The sequence below is a fragment of the Tachyglossus aculeatus genome, chromosome 4, assembly GCF_015852505.1.
Source record: "Tachyglossus aculeatus isolate mTacAcu1 chromosome 4, mTacAcu1.pri, whole genome shotgun sequence".
Lineage (NCBI taxonomy): Eukaryota > Metazoa > Chordata > Mammalia > Monotremata > Tachyglossidae > Tachyglossus > Tachyglossus aculeatus.
The window spans coordinates 122094613-122113421 of NC_052069.1; the positions used below are offsets into that span (position 1 = coordinate 122094613).

Consider the following 18809-nt stretch of genomic DNA (forward strand, 5'->3'; position numbering starts at 1 on the left):
CACTGGCGATCCTCTCGTGTTTTATCACTATGTGAGTCAAGAAATTCTAACCTAGGGAGAACCAAAATCTCTCCCACTTAACTTTAATCTAATTTTATCTTCTGTCTCCTTGGGACAAGGAGATAGAAAGCCTTCCTAGATTCTTTGGCAGTTGTTATGTCAACCTTCTTTGTCTTCTTTTCTCCAAGCTAAGCAAACTCCAATTCCTTTAACCTTTCCTCATAGCACCTAACTTTTCCTTAGAGATAGTGAGAAAAAAAAAATACCTAAAATCTGACTTTGGGGTTCTTCTCTCTCCAAGTCCTTATTTCATTGGCTTTGTTCATAAAGGGGCTATAAAAATCCCTAAACCTCTCTGCTCCATCAGTTCTGTGCCTTCCCCAGATTAATAATCAGGCTGCATAGCTTATGTAAGGAAAGATAGCCACAGCTAAAGCAGGGTCTAGGCAGGAGCTGGGACTAAACCGGGTGGAGAGATTCAGGAAATAAGAAGAAATGATAACTACATTTCCCTCAGCCAAGAGGAAGTCCTTGCTGCCTGGGGCAGGGGCAGGTCTAGGCCTGAAAAACACACCAGGAAGATTTCCCAGTTTGAAGGTTTAAAGTCAGGGGGCAGAAGATGGAGGAAGGGTTTGAGGAATGGAAGCTCCTATGCTTCTGCCTGCTGTTCTCCCTGTACTCTTTATAGACTCAGGGGGGCCTGAAGCCTCTATGAAACCAATAGCACTATTTTCTGATTGTAGGCCTAGATGCAGCCTGGGTTAGCCCATGTGGGTACCAGCTCACTGGTATTTTCCCAGTGTCCTGTTGGGCCAGGCTGGTCCTTCTCAGTTGTTCCTGAAAGCTGCTTGCTTATTTACTAATCATCTTCTTATGGGTCCCCCAATGAAAATCCCTTCATCTGTAAACTCGTTGTGGGTAGGCAACATGTTTACCAGTTCCGTTACATTGCTCTGTCACAAGTGCTTAGTAAAATGCTCTGTACACAGTAAGTGCTCAATGAATACCATTGATTGCTTGATTGATCTGGACATACAAAATGATCTCTAAGTATAGTAGTGCATAGTAGTAAGTATAGTAGTGCATCATCTGTCCTGTGGCCAAACCTGGTTGACAGTTTCGATTGCTTACCAGCGGTGAGATGTCTGTCAATCAGATGGCTTGCCAAATACAGGTCGATCAGCCTGTAGCCACCCCGATGATAGCTAGATGCTCAAGTGTTAGACTTACATCATACAGTTTCAGGGTAAAAACAACAATTTCTAGTACTAAAAAAAATCTTTGCTGAAAAGACACACTTGTCCTGAGCAAGCTTATCCATTGTAACATTGAGCAAGTTCCTTAAGGTTAGTGTTAGTGCCAACTCCATTGTATTGTACTTTCCCTAATATTTAGTAAGTTCTCTGAACACAGTAAGCACTTAAAAATGGCCCCTCCCCACTTCTTTAGTACCATCAACAAACTGGAGGGATCCAGGAACTTCTTTCAACCTGACCATCAGGTTTGTCTTTTGGAAGTCCAAGCAATAAAGTTGGAGGTGAAGTCATAAAGAGGAAGCAGGAGTCCTGACATCTGATGCCATTTGTTCCTGAATTGTAGAGCCAAACTCTGCTTCATCAATACCACAGGGGAATAAAGACTCTCGAACATTCAACCCTTCTCATGTAAATCTGCCACTCACAGACAGCCAGTTCTAAGTAGATTTCTCCATTGCCTCCTTTATTGTTTTTGAAAAGGGGTTCATGCATTCTGTAAATTTAAGACAGTTACAAAAATTTCCTGATTAAATAATTGGTGATTTGGGGTGAGTGGGTTTTCGGGAGCTGAAGCTTTGAATTAGGCTTCAAGATGCCACAAGATGGTTGAGCTAACTCTGCCAGATCTTGGACTTGTTTGGCAATAAGATTGAATGTCTTGATGCATTTCCTGTCCACCTTCCTAAAAGGTCTGAAGAAGAACAAATTGTTTCACAACTGCATGAAATACTGCCCTGAGTATACAGTCTTTTCCCCTATCCAGATGACAGATGAGATCCTTCCCTAGGAAGCTCAGAGATGATTTTACAAAGGGAACTCACTCGCCAACTTCATAGTAATAACAACAGCATCATGTCGTAAAATCCACTATGTTTTGCGTGCATGGGGAATTGGTGCAGGGGTTTGGATCAATTCATATGAAACCTTGATTCCTCCAAAAATCAAACCAGACTTTTGTGATATTTGATGAAATTGTGAATTTTTTTTCTCTCTGCTTTTGGCTACTTTCATCTGCCCTTTCTGGTTTTGGCTGATCTCCCACAATTCCCAGCCTACTACTTGGAAACAGCAAGCATGAGAAATCTCCTGAGAAATCCTTTCCTTATCATATTTCTAGCCCAAGTTTTACAGCCCCAAGAAACTGAGATAGCCTCTAAATTGTGAGGGGCTTATCTAACTTAGATTGAGACTTCAAATGTTTTGTAACTCATTTGTGACTAGAAAAAAAGGTTTTTTCTCCAGTTCCAAGGGATACACATTTGAGGACTGGTGGGAGAAGGGTGGAGAGGATTTAGGGAATTGGGGAGAGCAGAAGGGAAGGGTAGGAAAGGGGATAAGAGAAGAGGAAAAGGGGAAGAAGGAAAAGTAGGAGAGGTGTTATTGTGGGGTTGGTAAATGTTCACAAGTTTGTCAGTTTGCTTGGGATAAATAATCCTTAGGTCTGTTTAAATGACTAGATCGATTCAAAAACTGAAACAGTGGATTTAAGGCCAGCCTGACTCAGGGGGAAATCTACAGAAAAGTGAGGGTCTTTTCATGAGGTGCAATCAAGAAAGAGAGTCTGAAGAACTTTATGAGTTTGTGTTGGGGGAGGTCCAGTTCTCAAAACCCTATTCTTTGTTCGGGAAAGGTAGCTCAGACCCAAGCTCTTTGCTTCCCTCAATTGTGTGCTACCATATAATGCTAACTATAGCATTATAGTTGCTTTACTCACCTGGCTTTTGATGAGGTCATCATCTTGCTGTATTTGAAGGGTGTACCCCTTTTTGCACATGACAGTGCACTGCGCACCATTGGAGGGGCCACTGTTGGTACAGTTCAGAGAGGCGTTCTTGATATCCAGCTCTTGGCAGTCAGTGGCTTCACAGGAAAAGTGGACACAGCTGTCAAGAAAACAGGAAATGGTCTGTTACTTGGTTTCCCACATAGACAGTTATCCTACACTGATGATTCTTGTTTTCATAAAAATAAGCCCTCTTATTCTACTTCACTCTCAGCTCTCCTGTCACTGACCCATTGCTCCTATTCTTCCCCACCTCTGAAACTCCCTCCATCCTGAAAATACGCCAGCCCACAGTCCTGTCCATCTTCAAAACCATCCTGAAAACCCACTTTCTCAAAGACATGCCCTGATTAATCTCCACCACTCCCAAATAACTCCAAACAGCCACCTTCAATACTTACACACACACACACACACACACACATATATATATATGTGATTTACACACATTGTTTTACTTTTTTTTTGAAACCCTTACTGTTATCAGTCATATTTTTCCACCTGCTCCTACAATATGTAAATGGTTTCTGCCTATCTCCCATATTAGATCACAGCCTCACTGAGAGGAGGGACTGAGGCTTTAATTTCTATTGTATTTTTCTAAGCCAGCACCTAATAATAATAATCGTGATATTTGATAAGCATGTTCTATGTGCCTGGCACTGTACTAAGTGCTGGGATAGATACCAGGTAATGGGGTTGAACGCAGTCCATGTCCTACATAGTGTTCACAGTGTTAACCTCCATTTTGTGATGAGGTAACTGAGACACAGAGAAGTGAAGTGATTTGCCCTCGGTCACAGAGCTGGCAAGTGGCAGAGCTGGGATTAGAACCCCGGTCCTTCTGACTCCCAGACTTGTGCTCTATCCACGAGGCCATGCTGCTTCTCTTACGGCACAGCATTACCTAGCACAGCACTCTTCACAGAGTAGGCATTCACTCAGTATTACTGAATGAATGAATGGAAGTGAAAGACGGCATGTAAAACATGAATCACATAAACACACACACACACACACACACACATGTATCTTCCCTGACCAAGCACAAGCAATTGAGGCTAGACCTCTCTACCTAATTCTGAGGCAGAAATGCTTATAATAGATAAGGCGCTCTTTACTGAAATGTTTCAGTTGGTTTATTTGCAAACCCTGCCCTTATCAGGAGAAAACATGAGTAAATCTACGGGTGAGTCAGCAAGTGGGATGCCTTGCTGTCCTTTGCTTTCTAAGGTGACACTGTTGATATTACTGCTCTTGTCAGCCGATTTTGCAGTTGATTTGATTAAGGAAATGGATTAAAATGACTGCAGGAGGGATCTAAGGAAGAAGTTGCTGTTTACCCCTGAATTTTACAGAGGGAAGGTTTTACTGTTCTGTTCCATATTCCAAATCCCATTACATACTCCTATCCCTACTTAGGGGATCCTATAGCATACATCGTGGGATAATAATAGTAGCATTTATTGAGCACTTACTATGGGCCAGGAGCTCGACTGGATGAACTACAAACAGATCAGACACAACAGTGTCTATACGGAGTTTATGGTAAAAGGGATGGAGGACCGGTTTTCTATTCCTATTTAACAGATGAGGAAACTGGGGCCCAGAAACTTTATTTTGAACAAAGTAAGACAACAGGTAAGAAGCAGAGCCAGGATTAGAATCTGGGTCTCTTGACTCCCAGTCCTGTGCTTTTTCCATTAGGCCATGCTGCCTCTGAGGGCATGCTGAGGTTACGGCTCGCTCCCTTAACCTGTGATGGAGATTTCTCTGCTTATCTCTTTCCTGCTGATGCCTGCTACTTTTGGAATCTGTAGAGAAATACTGCAGAACTAGACAGGCCCACCCAAAAAGACAGATACCATGGCACACATGATTCCAGATTTTTACCCTTCATGAAGAATGAGCACTGAGATGAAAAGCCGGAGATGGAGAGAATTTAATACACAGCCTTTCATCAAACTGAGCTGTAGTCTTAAAAGTCACCCAGAGCTGAACTATTAGAGCAAGAGCATTAGTTAACACTTACTGTAATGTTTCCCCATTCATAGGTTTCTCTGAGATCCCTGCTTAATGGCCTGGGGATCTTTTTGCCACCTCCTAGAGGCCCTAGATTGCCCCATATAAAGACCTCAGAAAGGCTGTAACTCTAAGGTCAATATGAGACACTTTGAAACCAAACAATGCAACTGTTCACATTTTGTAAGCAAGAATGAAAAAAAAACCCAAATGTTTCCAATTTAACAAGATCTGCTGCTTAGAGCTACTGGTTCCAATTTGGTCCCTACAGCACAGTTGTTCTTAAAGACACAATTTAGGGCTGGAGGCCGGAGACCTGGGCTGTATTTCCAGCTTTACTGTTGACCCACTATGTTGTCTAGGATAACCATTTCCCTGCCTTCAGCCTCAGCTTTCCCATTTAAAAATGAAGAAAATAGAGCCCACCCAACTCCACCTTTCTTCAGAAAATGAGAGTTACTCTCTGACAAGTATGAAGACACGTGCTTTATTTCTTTGCTTTGGTTTAGCTATTCTCTCAGACCTAGGGAAATCATTCAGCTTAGTATTTGTCAGGGTAGTCTCAGGAAAATGACAGGGATCCAAGAGTTAGGAGTTCACTGTGAGCATCTGACATGCTGGGTGACCATGGGTGAATCATTTTGCCTCCCTGTGCTTTGGTTTCTCCATCTGGGAAATGAGGATACTAATATTTGCCCCTCCTGACTCACACATATCAATCAATCAATCAATCATATTTATTGAGCGCTTACTATGTGCAGAGCACTGTACTAAGCGCTTGGGAAGTACAGATTGGCATCACATAGAGACAGTCCCTACCCAACAGTGGGCTCACAGTCTAAAAGGGGGGAGACAGAGAACAGAACCAAACATACCAACAAAATAAAATAAGTAGGATAGAAATGTACAAGTAAAATAAATAAATAAATAGAGTAATAAATATGTACAACCATATATACATATATACAGGTGCTGTGGGGAAGGGAAGGAGGTAAGACGGGGGGATGGAGAGGGGGACGAGGGGGAGAGGAAAGAAGGGGCTCAGTCTGGGAAGGCCTCCTGGAGGAGGTGAGCTCTCAGTAGGGCCTTGAAGGGAGGAAGAGAGCTAGCGCGGCGGATGGGCAGAGGGAGGGCATTCCAGGCCCGGGGGATGACGTGGGCCGGGGGTCGATGGCGGGACAGGCGAGAGCGAGGTACAGTGAGGAGATTAGTGGTGGAGGAGCGGAGGGTGCGGGCTGGGCAGTAGAAGGAGAGAAGGGAGGTGAGGTAGGAGGGGGCGAGGTGATGGAGAGCCTTGAAGCCCAGGGTGAGGAGTTTCTGCTTGATGCGCAGATTGATCGGTAGCCATTGGAGGTTTTTGAGGAGGGGAGTAATATGTCCAGAGCGTTTCTGGACAAAGATAATCCGGGCAGCAGCATGAAGTATGGATTGAAGTGGAGAGAGACACGAGGATGGGAGATCAGAGAGAAGGCTAGTGCAGTAGTCCAGACGGGATAGGATGAGAGCTTGAATTAGCAGGGTAGCAGTTTGGATGGAGAGGAAAGGGCGGATCTTGGCAATGTTGCGGAGCTGAGACCGGCAGGTTTTGGTGACGGCTTGGATGTGAGGGGTGAACGAGAGAGCGGAGTCGAGGATGACACCAAGGTTGCGGGCTTGTGAGACGGGAAGGATGGTAGTGCCGTCAACAGAGATGGGAAAGTCAGGGAGAGGACAAGGTTTGGGAGGGAAGACAAGGAGCTCAGTCTTCGACATGTTGAGCTTTAGGTGGTGGGCGGACATCCAGATGGAGATGTCCTGAAGGCAGGAGGAGATGCGAGCCTGGAGGGAGGGGGAGAGAGCAGGGGCAGAGATGTAGATCTGGGTGTCATCAGCGTAGAGATGATAGTTGAAGCCGTGGGAGCGAATGAGGTCACCAAGGGAGTGAGTGTATATAAACATATGTTTATGACTTATGAAGAAAGATGGAATAAAAATCCCAGTGATGGTGATGATGACAAAGATGATTTTGCTACATTAGCCCAATTGCCCATGGACTAGAATGTGGCTCCAGCTGATCTATTTGTTGCCTCTATATGACTGTTTTGACCTTCACAAATTCCTCTTTCCCTTTCATTGATACTTAACTGTGAAAAATGAATTATTTTGAAATCAAACTTGTTTTCAAGTTTCAACTTTCTGTGTGGGCAGAAATCCTAAACTAAAATTTCAAAATCTTAAAGTACATTGTGCTCAGTGAGTGCTGGATAAATACTTCTGCTACTACTACTAATACTACCATTACCATGACTACTACTACTACTACTACTACTACTACTACTACTACTACTACTAGTTACCATGACTACTACTGCTACTACTACTGCTAGTACTACTACTTCCACTACTACTACCACCTCTACTATTAATTTATCAATGAGTCCTTAGATGTATTGTTAGCATAGTGTAGCTGAAAGAAAAAGTTGAACAGCTGTGCTGCTGTTCAAAGATAAACCCACTCACTATTTCCTTTCATGAGTGACCTCATATTCCAGAAAACTCTTCCTATTCTTTCATGAAGCATAACCCATCTGAGCCTATTATCTTCTTATTCCAATGGGGAACCGCTCATCAGAGTCAAGCTACCAGGTCTGGGGAGAGACCCATGGGATGTTATAGTTGCTAATTTGACTTTGCTCCTCCTGGTTTTGCCAGTACACTCAACTACCAGCACTCAAATACCAGGGAGTTTGGCTAGAAAATTGATCAGGGGAGAGTGCCCTGTGGTCATTATCTGCAACATATCTGAAACTTGGATCTTGGAAATTGGAGTCTGAATGCCTGATAAGATTCCTCATATTTTTAGTCTTAATCATAAGCACATTATTTAAGTTATTTCTTTACACAGAAATCCTAAGCACAGGCAGAGATGCAAACACAGCCATACATCCAAACACACTCTAACTGGAATTTATACTTAAAAATGTTGTTTTAGGCAGATGTTCCATATAGCACCACTGGACACCCACTGTAGAAGCCAGTGAGCCATTGAGTTCCATCAGTCACAAGAAGAAAACTAATAATCATTTTGTGAATAATGAAGTCTCTAAGGTCTATAGATAATAGCATAATGAGAATTATGACTATGTTGAATTGGTTGTATTTAAAATTTTTTTCCAATATCTCTAGAAAATCAAGGGGCCAATCCATGGGGAAAGAGGTGGCAATAGGGTCCACTGCCCCCATGAATCTCCAGCAGTGAGGCAAAGGCCCTTGTTTATGCATCCATAGCTTTTGGGGATGAATTCCCTGCCTTGCTCATATTAAGTTTCTGGTAAGACCTAAGTGCTTCTAAGAGAGGTTGAAAACACCCCAAATCCAGCGTCTCTGTTCCATTAGTTCTTCGTAAATCTGTGTAATTCTCCCAAACCTCAATTCACTTGCTCCCCAGTAAAGTTTTCATCTCCTTTTTGGTCATTTTGGGGATAAAGAGGCAATCAATCAGTGGTATTTATGGAACCCTTACTGTGTGCAGAGCACTGTATTAAGTGTTTGGGAGAGTGCAATAATACAGTAGAGTTGATAGACAAAATTCCTGCCCTCAAAGAGTTGGCAGTGTAATTAGGACCTACAATCTAGAGAGGAGTTTACAGACCTGGGTTTAATCCTTACTCTGAAAGTTTGGGAAAACCTGCTTGGGCTATGCCATTACTGGTGAAGATTCCTGAGCCAAAGGACCACTTAGAATATCTCCTGAGATGGATAAGTCCAGAAGAAATCCTTAAAAATAGCTGGCTCACATGGGAGGTGACAACTACAGTACCTATGCTGTAGTCGCTTTGCTCATAAATAGGTCCTGCATGTTGAAAACAAAAAAATCCCTGAGTGCATTTTGCAATTGTGTTGCACCCTGCCTGCCTACTCACTTGTTGCATTGCGTGCCCTGGAGGGAACACCACTGGCAGGGATGAGAGAGGGCAAACGGCTCTTTGTAAACTGCTATCACTATTATCAACTCTTTCAAACAGGTTTTGATCCTAAAGTCTCAAAACCAAGGTGTTCTTGATGGGAGACGTCACCTATCATTATCATCCTCATTGATGTTATCATCATTGTAATTATCATCACTACAATGAAAATGGGCATCTCCAGGTTAAAAACCTAAATCCAGTTCCCCTTTTGGGGAGCTACAATCAGTGGTGGAAATAATTAGCAAAATGTCCCTGATCTCTCACTTCTGGAATCTGAAGCTATTTTCAGATGAGGAGCAGAGGCAATGGTGGTGGCATCTGATGATCCACTACCTTCCTTGGAACAGCACACAGAACTTTTGAGAAATTGTCTAGGCGTTCATACATCTGGCAAGACACGGGTAAACCTAGATCCAGGAAAAAACATCTGCCTGACTGATACTGTTTATAATTATAAATCATCTGCACCACTCATTAATTACTTTGAACATTCACTGAATGAAAGCCACTTTGCAAGGCGTTTTGCTATTGAACAGGCTTGTGATGGGGAATCGTGGTTGATTTCACTTTTTTGGTACTTTTTTTTAAGAAAAGCTAAGTAGGTTCCAAACAGAATGATTCTCTGGAAATGTATTATTAATCCAAGCCAAAGAGGGGCAAAGAGGGTTGGATTGAAAGTGTGTAAGGAGGTTGAAAAAGATAAAGAGAGAAACATTTTCTTGAAAGGTTCAGCTAGGACTATCAAACAGACTTTTCTACTGGCCTGGGTGAAAGAATGGATTGGTGGGGAGGGGATCGCTTGTTGTACAGTTTGTGCCGCTAGAGATATGCTGGGTCATGCACTCTGGGGAAGTAGTTGAGGGGGCACAGACTTTAAACTGTGTTTAAACAATCTGAATTTGTTATTTAATCCTAATGGTCATACTCAGAGGGATGAGAGTGTTGAGACTTCATACCTTCCAATCAAAACATGGAAGATAAATATTGTACAGCTTGAAGTCTGGTGCAAGGCTGAGACAAACTCACCCTCTAACATTTTACAAAGCCAGTAACGAACACTCTAAACCCAATTCTTTTAATGCCTGAGTCAAACAAATGGAGGATGGAGGAAGCAGGCACATTTTCTGCATAGCTGTATAGACACAAATCACATCTAAAAGGTCACTGGGTACTGACGTACTTTCTCCGAATATGAGTTGCCATTTTTCTTAACAGGAAGGGGAAACCTAACTTTGTATTGAAATAATTGAAATTAGGGAAACACCTGAGACATCATGGAACAGTCAGGAACACAGGTACTATACCTAAATTTCAAAATCTCATTTCTGAATGGAAAACACACACACACACACACACACACACACACACACACACACACACACACACACTATCTTAAATATATTCCTCTTTACATTAGTGAGACATATTTAGAGCTTAATGATCTAATGAGACCCAATAGTGTGATAGAAATGAATACTAAAGTCTGCTTGGGGTAGTAATCAGTTGCTCAGCTATGGTCAGTCAACCTGAATGGGTGTGGTATCTGTTGCTATCAGAACAGCACAAAGAGATGGGGGAGAGAAATCAAGCTGAAGATAATATAGCAGCAGAAGAAAAACTACTGAACCCACTCACTCACACTCCTTTCCCCTGTAAATCCGTATTACTCCCTCACAGAGATCTCCGCTCTCTGGACCCCACCCATCTTTCGGAGCGCCTCACACCCCACCTCACCGCCCTCTCCTCTCTACCCAGTCTTAATGATCAGATTACTGCTCTCAACTCTACCCTTTCTACTCAGCTAGACTCACTCTCTCCCCTTTCCCTTCGCCGCTCTCGTACCACTAACCCACAGCCCTGGATCACTGCCACTGTCCACCTCCTTCGCTCTTATGCTCGAGCTGCCGAACGCTGCTGGCGAAAGTCTAAACACCATGCCAACCTCGTTCACTACAAGTTTATCCTTTCCTGCCTTAACTCAGCCCTCTCTTCTGCCAGACAAAATTATTTCTCCTCCCTTATTGACATCCATGCCCATCACCCCCACCAGCTCTTCCGTACATTCAACTCCCTTCTCAGGCCCCCGGTTCCTCCCCCTCCTCCTTCCCTCACCCCCAATGATCTTGTTAATAATAATAATGTTAATTTTCATTAACAAAATTAAATTCATCAGGTCCGACCTCCCCAAAGTCACTTCCCCACCTTCTCCAACCCCCCGGCTCTCAACACTCTCTGCTACTCTCCCATCCTTCCCAGCAGTATCCTCAGAGGAGCTCTCCTCCCTCCTCTCAAGTGCTACTCCGGCCACCTGTGCTTCTGACCCCATTCCCTCTCATCTTATGAAATCTCTCGCTCCATGCCTTCTCCCCTCCTTAACTTCCATCTTCAACCGCTCACTCTCCACTGGTTCCTTCCCCTCTGCCTTCAAACATGCCCATGTCTCTCCCATCCTAAAAAAACCCTCTCGACCCCACCTCACCTTCTAGTTATCGCCCCATATCCCTCCTACCATTCCTTTCCAAACTCCTTGAACGAGTTGTCTACATGCGCTGCCTAGAATTCCTCAACAACAACTCTCTCCTCAACACCCTCCAGACTGGTTTCCGTCCCCTACATTCCACGGAAACTGCCCTCTCAAAGGTCACCAATGATCTCCTGCTTGCCAAATCCAACGGCTCATACTCTGTCCTAATCCTCCTCGACCTCTCAGCTGCCTTCGACACTGTGGACCACCCCCTTCTCCTCAACACGCTATTTGACCTTGGCTTCACAGACTCTGTCCTCTCCTGGTTCTCCTCTTACCTCTCCGGTCATTCATTCTCAGTCTCTTTTGCAGGCTCCTCCTCCCACTCCCATCCTCTAACTGTGGGAGTTCCCCAAGGTTCAGTGCTTGGTCCCCTTCTGTTCTCGATCTACACGCAGTCCCTTGGTGACCTCATTCGCTCCCACGGCTTCAACTATCATCTCTACGCTGATGACACCCAGATCTACATCTCTGCCCCTGCTCTCTCCCCCTCTCTCCAGGCTCGCATCTCCTCCTTCCTTCAGGACATCTCTATCTGGATGTCTGCCCGCCACCTAAAGCTCAACATGTCGAAGACTGAACTCCTTGTCTTCCCTCCCAAACCTTGCCCTCCCCCTGACTTTCCCATCTCTGTTGATGGCACTACCATCCTTCCCGTCTCACAAGCCCACAACCTTGGTGTCATCCTCGACTCTGCTCTCTCATTCACCCCTCACATCCAAGCCGTCACCAAAACCTGCCGGTCTCAGCTCCGCAACATTGCCAAGATCTGCCCTTTCCTCTCCATCCATACCGCTACCCTGCTCAATGAAGCTCTCATCCTATCCTGTCTGGACTACTGCATCAGCCTTCTCTCTGATCTCCCATCCTCGAGTCTCTCTCCACTTCAATCCATACTTCATGCTGCTGCCCGGATTATCTTTGTCCAGAAACGCTCGGGGCATATTACTCCCCTCCTCAATAATCCCCAGTGGCTACCAATCAATCTGCGCATCAGGCAGAAACTCCTCACCCTGGGCTTCAAGGCTGTCCATCACTTCGCCCCCTCCTACCTCACCTCCCTTCTCTCCTTCTACAGACCAGCCCGCACCCTCCGCTCCTCTGCCGCTAATCTCCTCACCGTACCTCGTTCTCGCCTGTCCCGCCATCGACCCCCGGCCCACGTCATCCCCCGGGCCTGGAATGCCCTCCCTCTGCCTATCCGCCAAGCTAGCTCTCTTCCTCCCTTCAAGGCCCTACTGAGAGCTCACCTCCTCCAGGAGGCCTTCCCAGACTGAGCCCCTTCCTTCCTCTCCCCCTCGTCCCCCCTCCATCTCCCCCATCTTACCTCTTTCCCTTCCCCACAGCACCTGTATATATGTTTGTACATATTTATTACTCTATTTATTTATTTATTTTACTTGTACATATCTATTCTATTTATTTTATTTTGTTAGTATGTTTGGTTTTGTTCTCTGTCTCCCCCTTTTAGACTGTGAGCCCACTGTTGGGTAGGGACTGTCTCTATATGTTGCCAATTTGTAATTCCCAAGCGCTTAGTACAGTGCTCTGCACACAGTAAGTGCTCAATAAATACGATTGATGATGATGATGATGATGACAGTGCAACAGAGTTGGTGGACATGTTCCCTTCCTACAGTGAGCTTACAGACAAGAGGGAGAACAAGAGGATTAACCACTAGATGCTCTGGATTCTCAGTTTTTTTCATGCCTCAATCTCATCTGTCCAAAAACTACTTCATTTCCTCCAAACGTGGGAGTCCAAGGGACTGGTTGAGGGAACAACCCTGAAAGTTACTCCTTTCTTAAAGGCTTGGGGATAGAGCCAAAAGTTTTACCAGGCTGTTGTCCTGACATTCTGCCTGTCGTCCATCTCTCTGCTGCTCTTTGGGCAGCCACAACTTTAGTGATTCTTTTTTTTTTTTTTTTTTTTATTTCAACTACCTTTCTGAATCTGGGCTTTGGGGCCTGGATGGGTTTTCATGAAAAAGAGGGAGGTGGGGGAAAGGTTTTCCAAACACACACCACTTCACATTTCATAACAAACTACTCAATTCCTGCTTAAAGTTGGATGAGAGCAGGAGGAGGGATTGAGGAAGGGAGAGAGATGCACATATGCACACAAACACACACAGACACGGGCCCCTTGCTATGACACTGCTCTCCTCCCTGTCTATCCCAACTCCCTTTAGTTGGCTCTCTCTCTCTCCCTTCTCTCCCTTGTGTACCAGGATCTGGCCCAACTTCCACGACTGGATCGCTCATCTGAAACCTGATCTTGCTTTCTTTGGGCCTCTGAATTTATACAGCCTATTGCGTAGAACGATTAGAGTCCCTGAATCTCGGTCAGAACACACTGACTGGATTGATTTAGCTATAGATATGACCACCCTCCCCCCTCAGCCACCACACATGCATACACACACACACACACACACACACACACACACACACACACAACCCCTCCCCCCCAACCTTCCTTCTCACTCCCCACTCAGCATAAAGAAGGACAGAAAATCAGGCAGAAACCACCACCAAACCTGGCAGGTTTTTTTAAATAAAATCTGGGTCTCTAGTTGGAGAGAAAGATCAGAATGATGAGGATCATCATTGTCATTCTTGCTGATCTGAGTGAAGAGGGGCATTCTTTGGCTCTTATAGGACTATGATGTTCTCCCTACTCTACGGAAAGGCTCTGCTGCATGACTTGAGGGCCTGCTGAAATTGCCAAGGTGCTGGGATGCCTGAATGTGGACTTCAAGAAAGGGGCAACTTGCAATATGGGACTGCACCCAAGCACAAAGATGTAGGGGGTGAAGGGGTTGGGGGAGTAAGAGTGTGAGGTTGTACTGAGGGCCAGGGAATGTTGTTTAGTAGTTACAGCAGGCAGTGGAAAGCCAGAACTTGAGGGTGTACCACAAATGACTTTCTATTATGCATCAAAGAGTTTAACCTCTCAATACCTTAAATTACCCAAGTAAAACAATCCCTCTCCATCTCCCCTTTTCTCTCCTTCTTTAATCAACTCTCAATTGTCTAGGATAGAGAAGGCAGGGATAGCACAGATCACTGAAATCCCCAGATAACTGAAAGAATATTCATTTTGGTCAATTCTTTAAATCTTACCCTCTTTCCCAAACCTCTGCACAAGCAGCTAATAAAGCAGAAGATAGACTGATTTGTCTTTTCCCCACTTTCCTATCTTTAGCCTTATTTCAATGGTACATGTTAAACATTTACTATGTGCCAGACACCATATTGAGCACTGGGGTAGATACAAGATAATCAGGTTGGACACGTGAGGCTCACAATCTTAATCCCCATTTTACAGGTTAGGTAACTGAAGCACCGATAAATTAAGTGACTTGTCCAAGGTCACAAAATAGACAAGTGCCAGAGTCTGGATTAGAACCCAGGTCCTCTGACTCCCAGTCCCATGCTCTTTCCACTAAGCCCTGCTTCTTCTCTCTGGTATGTACATTAATCAGCAGTAAAATGGCATTATACCAGACAACAGGTGAGAAGAGGGTGAGAAGTAAAGGTCCTGAAAAATTCATACACTGGATAGTCTCCATGAATTATATGGAGCTGCGCATAGCTCATGGGCATGAAGGGAGGAAAACCAGTGGTGGTGGTGGTGATGCTAATGCCCAAAGCCTGAGCATGAGGAACAGAAGAGAAGAAGGAACGAATGGGAGCTTGATTTCCACTAGATTGCTTCTAGAATAGTGAAAAACGGATCAGGAGAAAGTGAACTACCGCACGCAGAGTTATCTCTCAGAAGAATTATTAGAAATAACACCTACCAATTAATCAATCAGTGGAATTTATTTAGCATTTACTGTGTGCAGAGCATTGTTCTTAGTACTTGGGAGAGTGCAATCCTATTTATCGTACAGGCCACTGATTGACCACTATATTCCCCATCTTCAAAGTCCTAGTAAAATCTCATCTCCGGAAATCTTTCCCTAACTTTGCTTAGGTACTGAATCACTGATGCATTTAACCCTATCTGTTAAGCACTTAGCTACTCATCCCATCTCAATCAGTCAACAAATCTATGGTATTTATTGAGTGCTTACTCTGCACGGAGCATTGTACTAAGCACTTGAGACAGTAATATACAATACAGTTGGTAGATACAATCCTCTGCCCACAAGGAACTTACAGTCTATAGTGGGAAACGAACATTAAAATAAATTACAGTTAGAGGAGTACCTCCACCTACAGAACTGATATACATATCCTTACACTCAGTTGCTTCCCCATACCTGTAATATAGTTTAATGTCTTTCTTACCAACTAGATTGTAAGCTCTTAGAGGACAAAGATTGTGTCTGTCTACTTTATTATATTCTCCCAAGCACTTAGTACAGTGCTATACACACAGAAAATGCTCAATAAACACAACTGATGGATTAGAGATTACTCATGTTTTCACTAACTTTTAGAAGTAAGGTGTTAGCAATATTTGAAGTAGTGTTAGTGTCTATTAATCTGAGTTTACTAACAATTGAGAATAAAAAAAATGCCATTGTCAAAGCATACTGATGGCTTGTTTTAAAACAGTTTTTTGCATCCTGAACAATCTCAACACATAATGAACTCTGCAAATGGCAGAGGATTTCAGTGTGGGGCAAAGTTGGCCCTGGAACCAATGGCTTTGGGGAACTTGTCATGGGGAGGATTGGAGAAGGGAAAGCAATGTAAGGGTTAGGAAGGGTTAGAGTTAGGGTTACAAAGGGGTGAGAAAATTTGATGATTGAGGCTTGAGATCAAGGGGTGACTTGGAGTTCCATTTGGTTTTGGCACCCAGAGAGCAAGGCCACTCTTGAAAGAGAGAACCCGGAGTCTAGGGGGAGGAGGAGAGTGAAAGCTGGAACTGAAGGAATGTACTACTGCTACTCCTGCTACTGCTTCTCCTTCTACTGCTACTGCTGTTCCTGCTACTGCTACTACTGTTATTGCTACCGGTACTACTGTCAACGGCTATTACTGTTACTGCTACTGCTGTAATTGCTCCTGCTGCTCCTGCTCCTGCTACTACTGTTACTGCTACTGCTGTTTCTGCCTACTGGTACTACTGTTACTGCTACCACTGCTACTGCTGTTACCACTACTGTCACTGCTACTACTGTCATTGCTACTCTCACTATTACTACTCTGACAATGCACAGATAGCTTCCCCTGCCATCCACTCCCCTACCAGGGCCCCAGTAAACTCTCAAGCATGAGAGTTCAATGAGTTTTCTGAGGCAATGAGTCCCAGAAATGTTCAGGGTATTTCTCCCTTCCCTCCCTGCTTGCTTCTTCCCATCACCACACCCACATCATAGAGTCCCAAAGGTTTGATTGCTGGGTGTCTCATTTCTGTGATGGGTTCCAAGCCCAGCCTGTAACTGGTGAGTTCAGTTAGTCAGTCAGTCAATCATATGTACTGAGGGCTTACTGTGTGCAGGGAACAGTACTAGGTGCTTGAGAGAGTACAATACAACAATATAGGAGACACATTCCCTGACCACAACAAGTTTATAGTCTAGAGGGAGTTCATTCATTCATTCATTCATTCAATTGTATTTATTGAGCGCTTACTGTGTCCAGAGCACTGTACTAAGCGCTTGGGAAGTACAAGTTGGCAACACATAGAGATGGTCCCTACCCAACAGTGGGTTCACAGTCTAGAAGGGGGAGACAGAGAACAAAACAAAACATATTAACAAAATAAAATAAGTAGAATAAATATGTACAAGTAAAATAAATAAATAAAGAGTAATAAATACGTACAAACATATATACATATATGCAGGTGCTGTGGGGAAGGGAAGGAGGTAAGGTGGGGGGGATAGAGGGGGGAGGAGGGGGAGAGGAAGGAGGGGGCTCAGTCTGGGAAAGCCTCCTGGAGGAGGTGAGCTCTCGGTAGGACCTTGAAAGGAGGAAGAGAGCTAGCTTGGCGCATGTTGGGAGGGAGGGCACTCCAGGCCAGGGGGATGACGTGGGCCAGGGATCGACAGCGGGACAGGTGAGAACAAGGCACGGTGAGGAGATTAGCGGCAGAGGAGAGGAGGGTGTGGGCTGGGCTGTAGGAGAGAAGGGAGGTGAGGTAGGAGGGGGCGAGGTGATGGAGAGCCTTGAAGCCGAGGGCGAGGAGTTTCTGCATGATGTGTAGGTTGATTGGTAGTCACTGGAGATTTCTGACGATTTTTGAGTTCACCATCTCAACCTTAATTTCAAATGGTGAGGATTTTTATATGAGAGATTAATGGCTTGAAGATGAAGGAATGGAGGGAAAGAGGGAATTAATTTATTGGCACAGTCTGTTATTATTATCATTAGTATTGCATTTGTTAAGCACTTACTATGTGCCAAGCACATAGTTGGGTCAAGTGGATCATCTCTGCTCATCAGGAGGAACATGGTGACTTTTTCCAGCAACACCAGAGGCCATTGGAGTTCAAGGCTCCTCCCTCCTTCCAGGCTATGGAGTTGATGTGGCCAGATTGCATATGGATAACTGGTGGTAGGAGGTGAGGGATAGTGGGGGGAGCTGGGAGAGAGCCTCACCTCTGCTCAGTTGGGCTGTAGGTCTCCCCTCTCTGACAGCTGCTGATGGTGATGGGGTCAAAGTTGTAGAAGGAGCGCAGGGCCACACCGGAGATGGCCACGAGCTGGGAGCTGAAGCTCACGAGGACAGCCTGGCTGTGGTAGAAGGGGTGGCTGAGGTCATGAATCACTGGGATAATTAGGGGATTGTTCCTGCAGCTCAGAACGTGGACACCTGTCAGAGGAGATGAGATGGAGGGAGGAGACTCATTAGACAAAGCTTTTCACACACTCCCAGACTGGCATATCCTAAGCTCCGGGATGCTTTTATGCTTCCGCACAAAAGCGGCTGAGGGGGATTTCAGGTTTGATTGAAGGTTTTTCCCAGACCTGAAGCTTTTTTTCTCAATTCTCCATAGGCACCCTTTTCCTCTCTCTTCTCCTCCCTTCCCCCTAATGCCCCCTCACTTCCCCACCCCAACATCATGGGTCTTGTCTCTGCTCTCTTCCCTGCACCCTGCATTCTGCTAGCATGAGTGGAATGGTGTTTACAAGCCCTGCACACCACTTAGAGATCGGAGCTGCACTAATTAGGTTGCTGGGTGAGCCGTTCAAACTGCCGGAGGTTTCAGGGGGCTTTTGGGACATCCTGAATGGGGGTTTGGGATGGAACACAAATAGTTTGAACAAGCACTTAGTACAGTGCTCTGCACACAGTAAGTGTTCAATAAATACGA

General features: G+C 44.8%; 1 protein-coding gene across 1 annotated transcript in view; it reads right to left on the bottom strand.

Annotated features, from left to right (window-relative positions):
- PAPPA (pappalysin 1) overlaps positions 1–18809 on the bottom strand; it is a 287178-nt gene that overhangs the window by 78241 nt on the left and 190128 nt on the right. The window contains exons 13-14 of the mRNA XM_038745960.1: positions 18094–18307; positions 2971–3139 (exon numbers count right to left, since the gene is read on the bottom strand). Of these exons, the coding sequence (XP_038601888.1) occupies positions 2971–3139; positions 18094–18307 (383 nt within the window). The remainder of the gene's footprint in view (positions 1–2970; positions 3140–18093; positions 18308–18809) is intronic.